This window comes from Tachypleus tridentatus, chromosome 13 (assembly GCF_004210375.1).
Source record: "Tachypleus tridentatus isolate NWPU-2018 chromosome 13, ASM421037v1, whole genome shotgun sequence".
Taxonomy (NCBI): Eukaryota; Metazoa; Arthropoda; class Merostomata; order Xiphosura; family Limulidae; genus Tachypleus; species Tachypleus tridentatus.
The window spans coordinates 106,128,109-106,144,301 of record NC_134837.1 but is presented as its reverse complement, the minus strand read 5'-3'; the positions used below and the strand labels follow the sequence as shown (position 1 = coordinate 106,144,301).

General features: G+C 29.4%; 1 protein-coding gene across 2 annotated transcripts in view; it reads left to right on the top strand.

The window, feature by feature from the left end:
- Positions 1–15,840, top strand: part of LOC143237855 (protein SSUH2 homolog) — an 83,780-nt gene extending 67,940 nt beyond the window's left edge. For both annotated transcript variants that reach the window (XM_076477537.1, XM_076477538.1), the window contains 8 exons: positions 1,207–1,336; positions 2,419–2,479; positions 4,670–4,857; positions 6,265–6,359; positions 9,136–9,228; positions 9,963–10,065; positions 10,531–10,635; positions 11,381–15,840. In XM_076477537.1, the coding sequence (XP_076333652.1) occupies positions 1,207–1,336; positions 2,419–2,479; positions 4,670–4,857; positions 6,265–6,359; positions 9,136–9,228; positions 9,963–10,065; positions 10,531–10,635; positions 11,381–11,527 (922 nt within the window). In that variant the 3' untranslated portion in view covers positions 11,528–15,840. The remainder of the gene's footprint in view (positions 1–1,206; positions 1,337–2,418; positions 2,480–4,669; positions 4,858–6,264; positions 6,360–9,135; positions 9,229–9,962; positions 10,066–10,530; positions 10,636–11,380) is intronic.
- Positions 15,841–16,193: the final 353 nt, after the last annotated feature.

Below are 16,193 nucleotides of genomic sequence, written 5' to 3'. Positions count from 1 at the left end.
TAAATCAAAATGGCAGACTGTACAACGTAAGAAATAATCAGATATTTTTACATCAAATGAAGCCTGAGCTAATGAGATTAATTATTTTGTGTATGACAAGATGTAAATTTTGGCTTGTTAACTTCATTCAGTACATTGAACGGAGCATCTCGCCTAAGATGTAGAGGAACCAATACAAGTGCTCTAAACCGTTACATTTAAGACGGTCGAGAAACATGTTTGAAATAATTTCGGAACGTACGAACACTAAATTGTAGCCTGGCATGGCCAGGTGTTTAAGTCACTTGACTCGTAATCTGAGGGTCGCGGGTTCAAATCCTCGTCACACCAAACATGCTCGCCCTCTCAGCCGTGTGGTCGTTATAATGGACGTTCAATCCCACTATTCGTTGGTAAAAGAATAGCCTAAAGTTGGCGGTGAATGGTGATGACTAGCTGCCTTCCGTCTAGTCTTACATTGCTAAATTAGGGACGGCTAGCGCAGACAGCCCTAGTGTAGCTTTGCGCGAAATTCAAAACAAACCAAACCAGTGTAAATTTTAGTCAAGTGCGTGTATAGATCTCTAAATGTTCGCAATTTTAGTTTTTCTGTGGTAGAGTATTTTGCAAATAGTAGAATACTGTTATCGCGTAGTACTTGGTCTCTGCTTTTAATCTTCCCCCAGATACCAAATTACATATGAATAAATTAATACTTGCTCTATCTAATCTTGTTTGTAATATGTTGGCCGGGTTTCCTGATTAAAATCATTTGTCTACCACTACTACCATTGAAGGGAAGGGTGCTGTTCAGCGACATCTAGTTACAAAAATATGAGTTATTTTCACTGTGATGGTTGATTTTTGTGTCTGTTAAAATTCCATAATCTTGATGCATATTTTATTTCTATGTCATTATTTCTACCATTTTTATTTAGAAAAAATATTAGGATTATGTGATATTCTAGCAACATTTGAATTTGGACCTGACACATGGCCAGGTGGCTAGAGCACTTGACTTGCAATCAATGGGCCTTGGGTTTGAATCCTCACCCCCACCAATCCTCTAGTTGTGAAATTATGACCATAGAGTTGTACATAAACCAACAAGTGATGTTGATTTCCGTAACAAGCATTGCTCTAATAGTTTTCATATGATACATACCAATATTACTTTTGTATAAAATTGATGAATTTAATAATTACAAGAAATCATCTTCACTTCAGTGGTCCACAACTGACTGAACAAGAAGCTCGGCAAGCTCTCCTGAAGTACGTGTCAACACGTTGCTGCTACGGGAAGAGTGCTGCAAGAGATATGGCTATTACAAAAATTGAGCACTCCTGTGCTTTTCATGTAAGTGGTATGTCTTAAATAGCAAATTAATTATTTGTATAGAAAACCACTGTTTATTGTTTATTGATGTATAAGATCAAATATCATATTATTGTTCATGTTTTGTAATTTTTTTAACATGAAGTGTCAACCATGATTGCTTACTTGGTAATTTCAAATAACAGAAGGAATGTTTAGTATTTTGTAACATCAGATAATTTTTTTTGTTTATTTTCTTAAGACATTATATATTTTATGGTAGTTTATTTTATATTATTGAGTATTATTTAATTGCCTAGCTCTGTTTACTGACAATGTGATTTTCAGTTTCCTCATCCTTTTTTTTTTACTTTACATAAATAATTAAAGAAAGTAGGGGACCAGATTTAATTTATGCAGTAGTTTAGTTTTAGTTGTTTTTTTTAACTTCATGCAAAGCTACACGAAGACTATCTGTGCTAGCTGTCCCTAATTTAGCAGTGTAAGACTAGACAAAAATCAGCTAGTCATCACCATCCACTGCCAACTCTTGGGCTACTCTTTTACCAATGAATAGTGGGATTGACCATCACATTATAATGCTCCCATGGCTGAAAAGGCAAGCATGTTTGGTGTGACAGGGATTCGAACCCGCAACCCTCAGATTGGGAGTCGAGTGCCTTAACCACCTGGTTATGACAGGCCAATTTATACAGTAAGGCATCAAAGAAAATAATTTGGATATCAGTTGTTTTAGTATATATATATATAACATTTTTGTATTTATTTATTTTTCCTTTATTCACACGTGTAAAAATAAAGATAAACGTATTGTTATTAAAGCTGCAGCCAAGCTGAACAAATTCTGAAACTAGAAAACATAGGGGTAAGTAGAACATAGGTAATGTCTATGGCATTATTTCTTACAAAATCACATTTCTATTCTTTTGAAGTACAGATTTTGAATAAATACATTTGCATAATAACTTGTTATAATTTATTACATAACCAATATGCTCTTCAAAACTATTTGTTATCCAACAGTTTTTTTATTTTTATATATATTATTGCATTTTTATGAACATTAGATGGCTTCAGATGTGTGTTTTTTTTCTCTTATCTAGTATACCCTGGAAACATTTTCTGAAAAGAGACAAACAGCTTGGGCATTTGAACCTTATGCAGGTAATGTAGGATACTACTTCACACACATGAGATGCATGTTAACTGTCAGCTCTTAATAGGGCTACAGACAATGTATAATGTCGTATAAAAACTCCCTTTAATGTGTATGTGGAGGAAAATATTTTATCTAACAGCCATATAGTGGAAACTTAAGTATCCACTGTAGGTCTTTTAGTTGAAAATTTAAAAATATTATATTTATTGAAGTTATGTTCAGCTAACATTTTTATTTGTCCATGTGATATCTCGAAATATGATGTATAATATTGTGGGTCCTAAACGTCTATGAAAAAAAACAATGCTTTTGTAGGAAAGCTTTGGAAAATTGTGATTGTAAGTAATTTTGGGTAATTCATTTTTATTTCACTATTTCATTATAAAGTACTAAAATAATCAGTAATATTGGAATTAACCTAAAAATGGCCTTCTGAAAATAAATCTAAATCTTTGTGGAATTTATGTGTAAAATTGTGTTATATCAAAGAAGGCTATGTGCAACATTGTAAACTGAGAAAATGTAAACTAATTAATAAGTGATGTATATATATTTTCAGTAAAGCTGAGAAGTTGCAGTAAATATTGTGGTGGAACTTTTTTTTACCCTAAAAATTTCTAGTAGCAGGATTTATTCAAACTTTTCATGAAGAATGTTCCTTTTTTTTTTTTAAAGTATTGAAAATAAATATTGGGATATGAAGAATGTCTGTAAAGAACTGTGCATTAGGCCAGATGAACTGTGCATTAGGCCAAATTTACAAGGTTCAACAATATTAGAATTTCATGAAATAGAATAAAAACTGAATTGGAGTCCAGCTGGGATGGCCTAGTGATTAATGTGTTTGAACTGTGAATCAGAGGGTTCATGGTTATTAACATATTACTGCAAAAATGTGATCTGCACATAGAATCTGTGAACTCACTATAAGAATGATGGCCAAGTCCAACTTTTCAGTCAGACTCAAGTAACTCAAGAGTTTGCTGTGGATTCTGTTGACCAGCTGCCTTCTCTTTGGTCTGTCAGTTAAAATATCAAGTATGCTTATGATAGGCCATTGTGTAGCTGTGTACAAACATTCAAAAGTAAGTACGGAATGGATGTTTTAAATACATTCATCATGGATGATTTATTCAGAGGTATTGTTAAAAACATTAACAGGTGTCTAATAAAAGAAGGTCAGCATGAGTATATGAAAATGAAACAGATGAAAGTAGCCTGAATATTATTTCTTTTGCTTCTCTATCTTGGATTATTACACTCTGTAGCTGTGAATTTGAAACTTAAAAGCTGTTACATGATTGCATTAAACATCATCCCATTGTTCTTAAATAAACAACAAAAGTTGTTTATTATGTATTACACTGATATATGTACAGGAGTTAGACAAAAATGGTGGACACCTTGAAAATGTTGTTTATCTTTTATTAGATAACATAAATATGTAAAACTATATTTTTAGAATGCACTCAATGAAATCTGTTTAAATATGATCTTAAATCCTAATCTGAATGCCATCATTAATACCTGAACTTTTCATGATTTTACTTACATTTTCTCATAAAAAATGTTGTTTGCTGGCTGTAGTTTCTTAGATCTTATTCCAATTACCTACAAAATTATCATACAAGTTTATCTGCAATTGTGGAGTCACTGATGTTATGGAATGGCTCGGTCAATCATCTGATATCAATCCAATTGAAAATTTATGAGATGAGTTAAACTGGTTAAAGAATGGTCACAAGCCAAACACTTAAATTTAACTTTTTGAAGTAGTCAAAGAAGGATGGAAGTCAACCACTCAGGGATATTTGCACAAACTCATTAAAACCATGCCACTTCAGTGTGAAACAGTACTGAAAATCAAGGTGATGCCAACTCAGTATTAAGTTGTGAAACTGGTTGGTGTTATTTTGAGGTTCATTTTTACATTCTGTTATTACAAATAAACTTTTTTGATTATTTTGTAGCTAATTGAAATAAGAAGAGCTAAGAAACTACAGCAGGTGCACAACACTTTTTATGAGAATATGTAACTAAAATCATGAAAAGTTCAGGTATTTATGAAAACCAGTGATAAAATTACTGTGATATATTAAATCATTTAGTATATGTTTATTCAGAGTAATACTAACCAACTAGCCTGTAGTATGTACTAAAGAATAGAAGCTAACTTTCTTGATTTCTTACATTAGGAGGGACAATAGACAGTTCTTCTACTGATACTCCTCCTGGTCCTTGGGAAATTTTTGCTGTTCCTTCCTCACCCTTCATGAACTCTAACACTCAACTAGAGGTTCCACACACAGCTTCAATCAAAACATGCCACACCTGTGGAGGGGTTGGACGTAAACGCTGCTACACTTGTTCAGGAAACGGTTATGTAAGCAATAAATAACATACAATCTTTACAGAAAAAGATTGGTTGATTTTATAGTTGTTAAAAGCCCAGGTTTTATTCATACACACCCATAACTTTAGTGAAAATAATATGAGCTCTATTTTGTGTTGCTAGTAATACCTGTAGACAGGTATATTGTTTCTGTTCCACCACGAACTGAGTAAAACATACAATCATAAAGAAATGATATCATTGTCACACTACAAGGGACACCCTTAAACAATGCACTGGATATGAAATAATGAAAACACTTGAGTTTTTAAAAAGAACATTCACTTTGGTAGTGTTTAATGTAAAAATATTCACCATAATGGACATTTCATAGCTTAAATAAACATGATACTAACTATTTTACAGTATATCTTGTCTTACGGTTTATGTCTGGTGCACCTCTTGACATCAGTTTGTTACCAAGATGTACTTGAACAGATGTAGGATTCAACAAAACTTCATAAAACATAACAAGCATTAATTACTCTGAATATTGGATCAAGAAATTGCTATGTCACACCTTTTGTTTTCTTCAATGGGTGTTGGACTTTAAGGTGCCAAAAAACTGTGTTATTTAATGCATATTAACAGTCACTGAATGACATAACATGATATCATAACATTCTTTTAAACAAAAGATTTGTAAAACATCATGCACTGCTTGAAATAATTCTTTGGACTAATGTTCTGTATTTTGTATAAGATTAAAGAAGGGTGATTCTTATGATATGGTTAGGATCATCTACATACCAAATCTAACAATTTATTTAGTACAAGCCGTGCTCAAAATTGTTTAGATGTATTTAGAGTTGCTCTTATATTCCACCTTATGACATTTCTGTAGACACTGAGGTTAACAACAGGATACTCTCTACCTATAAACCTGTTATTATTCTTACAATCCATATTTTGACATTCCTGTAGACTGAAGATTTCAGTAGGGTTACCTCCTATCTGTGAACCTGTTATTATTCTTTTACTGCATCTTGTAAGAACTGAGGATAACATTAACTTGTAATCAGTATTACACTCATCTTGTAAAATTTCTGTAGACATTCAGTATAATATATGAATAGTGTGTAATATAATGAATGAAACCTTCATTAAGTTATGAAAAAGAAAATTTTATAACAAACAATTATAATAAAGAAAATTATTCTCACTTGATTGATAGTGTCAAAAAATTCAAGACTTAAAAATTTTAATTGTTTACAAAAATGTAATACATGGGATTTTTTTATCAAAATTGTAAACAGTAATTGTTTTCCTTTATTTTATAAATGAATACTTTTTTCCCCTGTATATTAAGCCTAAGTTCATAAACTGGTGACTTTCTCACTAGAACATTTAGTTAGTTAATTTTGGAGTAAATTAAGTTTGATTTTAAATACTGTATAGGAACAATGTTATTCATGTCATGGTGACGGCTATAAAAACACCCTGAGTGGATCACATGAGAGATGTTTTAGGTGCCATGGAATAGGACGCAGAAGGTAAGTCTAAATTGTATAAATTTCACAACTTGTTGTTTACATAAAATTTTCATTGGTTTGGACAGTGAAAATACTTTAATATGTTTTTCCTTGTTTATTTATTGTGTATATGAAATAGTTATAGTTACTGAGTTGTGACTTAAAATATTCAACAAAGGCTAATATATAGGTTTTACAAGGTATTATAATTTATAAGGTATTAATTGAAATAAATATATTGATATCTTTTTTACAAAATGTGTAGTATTTAAGAAGACTTGAACTTCATCTATCTCGTCAGTGATTTATGTGTTTCTAAATGTGAAATGAAGTTTCTTTGCATTAGTTTTTCTCTATTTTCAACTTCCAAACTTGTATATATATGTTGTTTTTGTTTGTTTTTTACAAACACAGATCCAAATAATCCAATAGAAGGCTTTGCTGTAAGAATTATATGGTAAAATAAACTTTTGGCTTATCTGCTATTGCATTAGTCATTTCAAAGTATAAATTTGTTGTTTTTTAATAATTTAAATATATAACTGTAGGAAAAAGTATTTATTTGAAAAAAGGTTAAGATAACACCAAGTTATTTTTTTTTGCTTTAAGTGAAATAAAATTTTAACGTAAAGAGTCAATGCTTAGAAATTACTCTTGTGTTCCATAGGAAGATGGAATATTGTTATAGAATAAGCACTCAGAAAAAGAGTTGTTTGACATTATTAAATTTTTGAAGTAGATATTAATATCTTAGCTTACATTTTTTAATCTACACATTTATATTTCTTTTAATGAATGATTAGAATCTTCTTGAACATTTAAGAAACAGTTAAAGCCACATTTAAAAAAAAGTAATTGTAGATTGAGTTGTGAGTTAGTTCAGTGCTGGGAAAAACAAATAGGTACAAGTGAAATTTCTGTTAGATTTAATTTGTTTATAAATCTGGGTCATCATTGAATCCCTATCATTACTAAACATGGAACTTGAAGAAATACAATGTTTTTGCTTTTGTTAATTTCACTGAATTTTCCATTATTGTTTTACCAAAGAAAAACACTCAACAATAAAATTCATTACATCAGTATTGTAATACCATAATCAAATTCCATGCTAGTTACTCAGCAAATAACACCAAATATAAAAGCTCATTACCTGCAAGGAGCACAAGGCACAACACAGATAATCAGTTATGCAACTTTGTGCTTAAACAAAAAAAAAGACAAGGAATTTTTTTTGTTTCTTGCATTATTCATTGTCTCAATAACTACTAGCATCATAAACATTTATGAAAAAAATTAAAAATTGAAATAGATAATAATTCAATAACTATGTGTTTTTTATTTTTGAACCAATTCAAATGCTCAAAATGCATTAAACTTTTTTGAGTGTGTGGTATTCTCAGATGCACTCTAGAGTATCGAGTAAGTTGTGCTGAATTACAGAAAATGCTACACAGAGGTAAACTGTATTCTCTGACTTTGGCTGCATTGTAAAGAATAAAAGAGACTGGACACAGTGTATAAAACATAAATAAATCTTTATTTAATAAATTAAACAAGAAATAATCAATATACTTACTAAGGATGGTACCATCACTGAAAACTCCAGAAATCTCTTTGAGGAAGAAAAACAGTCTGTTGAACTTTGCAGGAACTTCTGTACCAGATTAAGAATACATAACATCATATACATAGGAAAAAAAAAAAAAAAAAACTGTTCTTTCCTGAGGCATTTATGCTAACCATATCATTGTTAGTTATTTACCATAAAGAATATTATATCTTACTCAGCAATGGAAAAGATAACTCTACTTTCTCATAGGATGTAGTACTTTACAGGGATCTTTACCATGAGAAGGTACACATGATATCTCAGATATATGATCCAGTATAATAGGTTAGTTAGGACAAAAATAACTTAACTACTACCTCTTGGCCAATATATAGTTAAAACTGCATACATTTGTATGTATGAAAAATTTCTTATTAAATAATGGGGTAGAAAATATATAGTATAACAATCAAACACAAATTTTTTAGTCAATAATACATTGTGTATTAATAAAGAACTACTTCTTTAGCAATAATCCAGCTTGTTTGATAAAGTCATGTATCTTACTTTTTTTTAAAATATCTACTAAAAACCTGAGGGTTCAAAATAAGTGTGTTGTTACTGAGTAATAAAAATAAGTTATATTTGTTAATACTTTATAAGAGTGTGATGACTGAATAATGAAAATAAATTTATGTTTTTTAATACTTTATAAGTGTGTGATGACTGAATAATGAAAATAAATTTATGTTTTTAATACTTTATCTTTAATTAATTAAGGTTGTGAAAGTATTATAATGTAACTACAGAAATGTGTAATTTGATAACCATATTACAGTGGATTCATGTTTCATTAAGTGATTTGATTCGGTATTGCATAAAGAAAAGCTTTTTTTAAATAATAAGTTATTTTATTTCAATAAACGTAAAAGTGCTTATCAGCTTAAAGTGTAAATAAAAACTTTGCCAAAGTTATAACAATTCTTTGTATGATTTAAAAATTTATATAATTATGCTTTATCATTATCAGTCACATTTATTTAAAGGAATAATTTACTGGAATAGTAAATTAAAACGTTCTTGAAAACTTGGTTAGGCTATATGTACACACACATGCACATCACTAACAACAAAAACGTTGTAGTTATCATTCAATATTTGAGCACTATATATATATATATATATATCTTAGCATTAACGATTGTTTTTAATTATACAGTGATATTTTGGGCTCTGTTTATTTAGGTGCTGGAAGTGCAATGGTGATGGCCTAGCCTTGTGTAAGGGGTGTGCTGGTACAGGTCAGATCAAGTGTTACATCAGACTTACTGTAGCATGGTATGTTAAATATAAGTTTTCTCTATGTGTCTGTGTAGTTGTAGATTCCCACTTGATTACTTATTGTGATCAAAATTTAAAAAATATTTTATAAAAGCTAACACCAATAATTTATATATATATTGTTATTGGGGAAATTTGTCAACATTGTATGTAATTTATTTATTATTGAAACCTGCTTTAAAAACAATTTTTTATTCAATTTAAAAAATTGAGTACAATAATATTTTAAATATATTTTGGTTCAATTTAAGTAAACCAGATTAATTATAGAAATAATGTGTCTGAAGTTTAGAAAATGAATGAGAAGAAGTAATGTCATTGATATTGATTGATTTGTTTTGATGCTTCTTGATATGATTTTGTTTTGTCACCGTGAACAAATGTCAAAACTACATGCAGTGGTTTGATATGCAAAAGAGACTGTAATTTAGTTTCTATAAGCTACAATGGAAAAAAAATGCACATACACTATTCTGTGATGATAAAACTAAATAGTAGTTTGATTTTGAATGCAGAAATAGAAATATCATTTAATTAGGTTGTTTGCTAGTTGTCTTCAAAAACATTTTGGTAAAAAAAAAGTACTACCCTCTGTAAAGCTGAGATTGGTTTTGTACAATTACCTGTTGTGTGGTTCCAGAAATATATTTAAAAAAAACAATTAAAATAGTCAAATTGTAATCAGTAGGATCCATGACAGCATCATCACTTCAATTTCTTTTTTTTATTAGGATGAACCACACTGATGAACATGTAGTTGAACACTCTGCTGTTCCTGATGAGAAAATCAAAAGTGGCTCAGGACAAGTGGTTTTTGAAGAAGAGGATGAGAAGGTTAGTGAAAACAACAAAAGCGAGCTGTATTGGCTTGAAATTACTTGTAGCTATGATACAAGTTACATAGTATGGTGGTACAGTTGAACAAGTAAGTCTTATTTATATGGAAAATCCACATGTAAGTTCATATGATAGTTGTTTATAACTTAATTTTGTGCAAAAAGATTATGCTCATGTTCACCTGATGACATTTGAAATGTGTTTTATGGGGTAAGTTTTTTATAGTGCCTTTCTTTAATAGAATTTATCATGGTAACATTTTAGTAACTATTTGATACCATTTTATTTTGAGAGAAGGACTGTTAAGCTTTCTGAAAGTCATCTCTGAAATCTTTATTTATTATTCATAAGAAATATCAGTAATGTCAAAGAATTATTTTAGTAATTTTCATGTTTTCATTAAATTGACTCTAATTGTTTTCTTTGTCAGTGTTTAGTTAAAGTTGTGCCTTTTTTTTGCAGCTTTGGCCAATTAATCACTTTCCAAATACTGCCATTAATATGGCATCTGTGCAGCTAATTCAGCAACATGCAACAGCATTTCCTGCAGAAAAAGTTCTTCGACAGGTAAGTTTGACATCGTGTATCCATTGTGCAATATTGATAAATACTGATGAAATGCGTACTCCTGACGCATATATTTTCAGTTTATTCTAAAACTAGAACTTCATCTAGAGTCAGTTTCTTTGTTGCTAATGGTAGACATGACACACCTAAAGTCTTAGTTCATTCTGAATCTAAAGCTGCATCAAAAGTTGATTTCTTTGTTGCTAATGGTAGTTCTGATGTACTGCATTTTTCGTTTATTCTAAAGACAGAGATGTACCTAGAGTCCTTCTCTTTGTTGCTGTTGTTAGTCCTAATGTACTTCATTCTTAGTTCTCTTTAAAGCTGGAGTTTAATCTATAGTGAGTTTCTTCATTACTGAAAGCTAAATCATCTTTTTCCATTTGGTATTTATATGATCAAATATTAATATTAATAAAGAAAGGTTCAAAGCAGAGGAAAATATTATTTTGGAGCATTATAGAGAAGAGGGGGGTACACATGAGGTTCTTAAATTACTCAAACATTCCATTAAACTTGTGCTTGTAGTTTTATTCTATGTTTTACAGATGGTTATTGAAGTTCAAAATATTACAGAAATAAAGTGAGTCAATAATAAGACATATTTTCTAAAATTATCATATTTTCATTAATCTAATCAACTACTTAACAGCTCATTTTAATACCATTTATACACTGTAAATATTATTTCACTTCGATTAAAATAAAATAATAATTCTGAGTAATTATTAATTCTCTGTTCCAGCGACAGCGGGTGCGCATCATTCCTGTCACTACAGTTCATTATCAGTGGAAAAATCATAACAACACCTTCTGTGTGTTTGGCTTTGAGAAAAAGGTCTATGCTCCCAAGTACCCTCAGACTTGCTGCTGTGCATGTACTGTTCTCTAATTGATGACCAACTATGTTTTTACTTCTCTGTGAGATACACCATTAGTACTTTGGTCAATGATGCTTTATGACTGTTAGACTTCAGATACAATTTATCATATCTCTTGAATTCTGATACTTTACATTACATTTATCTATGATTTTAATCTATCTTCATAGTGTATGACAGGATGAAACCAAAAATACAGGAAAACCTAATATATATAAAATATATTTCGTACAGTATATGATATATTTAAGCAATATGACCATTTAAAAATAAAAACATTGCTAGAATGGTTTACAGTAACTTTAAGGTTTCATTGTGTTTCTATACAGCATTTTAATACAATGCTCAGAATGCAGATAGTTTTGTTGTTTTGGTTTTCTATGATTAATTGTAAACCTATATTTTACCATTGTTAACATAGTCATATGCTATTAGTGTAGTACTAATATTAATACCACAATGTCTGGTATTTCTGTTTCTCTAACATGTAATCTGTATGTAGACAAAGATACTGAATTTTGTGTGGTACTGTAATCACATGTTGTCTATTAGGTACATTGTTCTAATCTTCAAGTGCTCTGTAATATAAATTATTGTGTGTTTTATGGTACCCCATGTGGAACCCATAATGTTTATAAAAGTTTACTGCTATGTACAACTACTATAACTACAATCATTGTCAGGTCTGTTCCTCTATCTTTTAATCCTTCTGTGTAGTTAACAATACCAGTGGTAGAATCCATCTGCAAACAAAACACTGTGTTTTGTGGTGCCACTAACAGGCTGTATGATGTTTATAAGGATTGTTGTTCTAACATTTTTTTCTGCAGACTGAAATACTGTGTTTTATGCAGTATCATTGCTACGTATCATCATGCAATAGTGATCCTATCACTTTGTTTATTGTTGTCTTTTTGTTTACATTAATATGACTCAGTGTCTTTTTAGCTTATACTAATGTGATTCAGTGGTGTCCATGTGTCCCCAGTAGAAATCGGCTAACTCATGTATGCTTATAATTTGACTTTTGTTAAATTGTATAAAAAAATTATATGTCAAATCAAATTTTTTGCTTTATCTTTTCATTTCATGAAATTTTGTCACAATTCATGTTAAAGGAACAGATGCAAAGTTAATGAAAGTATTGCTATTTGAGGCATTATGAAAAATGTAATGATTTTGTGCAGTTTTGTACATGTTTTAGGTTGTCACTAACCCTTTCATAGGTAAGCAGAAGCAGTGAAAAGTTCTTAAATGTTGTGATATCTTCAACAGGCTTGTGCCTGTGACTTTATTATATTCTGTTTTATAATTACCACTTGCAGCTATTAAACAAAGAGATTACAGTTTATATGTAGGGTAGTTGAATAGTCTGTAACTTATGTTACATGTTTATATATGATATTTTTCAGTAGTTGTTTGAACATTCTGTTTCATGTGCAGTAATTATTTTGAATTATATAAGGTAAAAACAGTGAAGCTAAAAAACAAAAAATCAGTCTGTGTGTGAACCTCACAGATGTAATAAATGTTGCTCTTCTTGCCATATAATTAATCTGAAGGACTTGTGTGTTAGGGGACTTGTTTACAGGTGTTGGATTTGAATAGTTACTATGTATATGCTATTTTCTTATTTGTTAAAATTAACTTCCTAAACAATGTTTTGAGTAAACAGGCACTCATATAAGATTACCTTTGAAATTGACTTACAAATAGTACTAGTCTAATAACCAGGTTTAAATTATGTACAAAAAATATTAAACTGCAAATTAGAATAATATTAAAACAAGAAAAGTCAGGTGTTATGTAATGCAAGTTTTTGTGCCATGTAAATATAGATCTTTATGTGTTAGATGTCATTAACTATCCATTATTATATACCATTTTATTGAAAATCAATTCATTTATAATACTTCTTAAATACAAATGTGAATGGTACCTACTCTATGACTTGCTCAGTAAACAATTACAATTATTTTGTTTTAATTTTGGGATTTTTACATAGGTGTTTCAAATGTTTGTCACTTACTGAGATAATAGTTTTGTACAACATTTGTTTTATTCATATGTGCATAGTGCAAATAATTGGCAGCAAATAATTAGATATACCGAGAGCTTGAACTATGGAAATTACAAGATTACTAAGATCTGTCCAGAGTTAAAACACAGAGATTACTTATAGGAGTTTGATAGATTTTTAACATAACTTTTATAGTGTTTAGTACTTCCTGTATTTTATGTAATAAGTTTACACACACAATTAATTTATGTTTGAATATTTCACAAAATGTTCTTGTGTTATATATATATTTTACCTACCTTTAATTCACTTTTTTTTATTTGGAAGATTATTTACATGTTCTTCATGTCAATTCACTCAGCAATTACCCCATTACACCAAACATGCTCACCCTTTCAGCCATGGAAGCATTATATGTAAAGGTCAATCCCACTATTCCTTTGTAAAAAAGTAACCCAAGAGTTGGCTGGGGATGGTGATGACTAGCTGCCTTCCCTCTAATTTCACACTGCTAATTCAGGGACAATTAGTGCAGACAGCCCCTTTGTAGCTTTGCACAAAATTAAAAAAAAAAAAGAGCAAAACAAACTGAAAAAAATGGTTGTGACTTATGTAATTCTATTAAACAGATATAGTTATTTACTTTTATATCAATTTTATAAACACCTATCAAGTCAGTACAGAGATAATTAAGTAGTTTTGGAACATGAATAAAAACATGTGCAGTTGCAACATCAAAAAACTGAAAGATGATTACCCAGTTGTTCTAAGAGAGAAGGTCTAAGTGTAACATAATAGGACTAAAAGTTATTTATTTGTGAAAATTTGTACACAGCTTGTGCATTGTACAGGCTACTAGGTACATGATGAATTTATTATGTATTTAGTAATTTAAAGCTAAAATTCTTTAGACTTATGAGATTTTAATCAGTTTTGTGTTGATTAGCAATGTGAAACTACACAGTTAAAGATATGTTGACCTGCTGTAATGAAATGATAATGAAAGTAATATATCATGATAAATATCTGACTTAACCAATTTTATGTGCCATTTCATTTGGGCAGGGGGTTTAGAGAGCAAAATGTAGCAGTAGACACACATAATTCATGGCACAAAGACACAAATTCCAAAAAGAACAATTACAGCAGTACAAACATCCTTTTTTTGGGGGTTTTGTTATTAAAACAGTTCATGTGATTTATATTTCAAGGACATTTTTCAAGTCTCAAAAATAATAGCTATTTAAAAATTTGCATGTGTCAAAATGTCAAGGCGTGATTTCTGGTGTCACCAAACTTCAAGCTACTAATAAAATGAAAGAATAGAGACAAAATTTGCAAGAAATAGTTGTTTTATTTTATGTTGAGTTTTTCATATATCTTTACACATTGTGTTTTTACAGCAAGAAATAAAGTTATCTTTTTCTTCAAGATTAAAGTTTTTAGAATAAATGTGTTGTTTGATAATATGACTTATTTGTACTCATTTATATTTGTATAGGATTTTACGTTTTAGTATAGAATATTTTTCTTTACTAATAATAAGTGATTTTATATTGTGTTAATTGTGTGGTTTATAATATAATGTTTATATTATGGGTCAATAGAAAGATGAAGTAAGATTGGAAACCATTAATGAAAATGAATATGATTTTCCAACTTAACTGCATAATCTGAATATAAGTCATTGTAACTTATGTTTTAGTTGTTGTAATATTAAAATTAAAAAGGAAATAGAACATGCAGAATAATTGTAATAAAATTATGGAATAAGTTGAAGAATCTCATGTTGGATTTTGTAACAAGTAGAATTTAATGTCTTAACATAAAAACTGTGAAGACCAAATGAGATGTGGTATATTTTATTTGTTTTTTTATGTAAACGCTGCATTGTGTTTTTATTATATTTTTAGAATATTAGGTTACCAGTTGATGATGAGAGGTTAAATATCATTAGTGTACTGTATTTCTATATTAATTGATAAAATGTTATTTTTCTTTCATTGTGTCTCATTTCTTTCATATTTAAAATTTTTTTTATTTCAAATATAACTAAAGATTAGACTTTGATCCTGTGCTGAATTTTTCTATACAGTTATATGTGTAATCTTATGTAATTACTTCTTTTATTGTATTTCATTTCTTTCAGATTTTTAAATTTTTTGTTAAATACAACTAAAGATTAGACTTTGATCCTGTGCTGAATTTTTATATTAGTAAATGTGTAATCTTATATAATTACTTCTTTTCTTGTTTATCAATTGAAATAACAACAATAAAAGTGTTTTATAAACCTTGACAAAATTATTTGATTTGTTCTTTAATATACGTTTATTTTACTGAACAAAAAGTTTTCACATAGTCAAGGAGAATATTTCATTCCTACTGTAAAATAAAATGAAAAGAAATATAAGTAGTACATCTCACTTTAAAAACATATTACCAAGTTATAAATATTTTATTTCCATTTTTCTAGTTATGCAAGTTATATTATTATCAGGAGTATCTAACTACTAGAGAGTTGGGCAAAACAAAATATATAGAATGCTTAGCAGGTTATTTTTTACACACAGTTAAGCTCTTACAAAAAAAGCAAATCTCACTTTAATGTTAAATTAAAAATAACACCAAGTACTGTTCTTAAAGGGAATTATAAA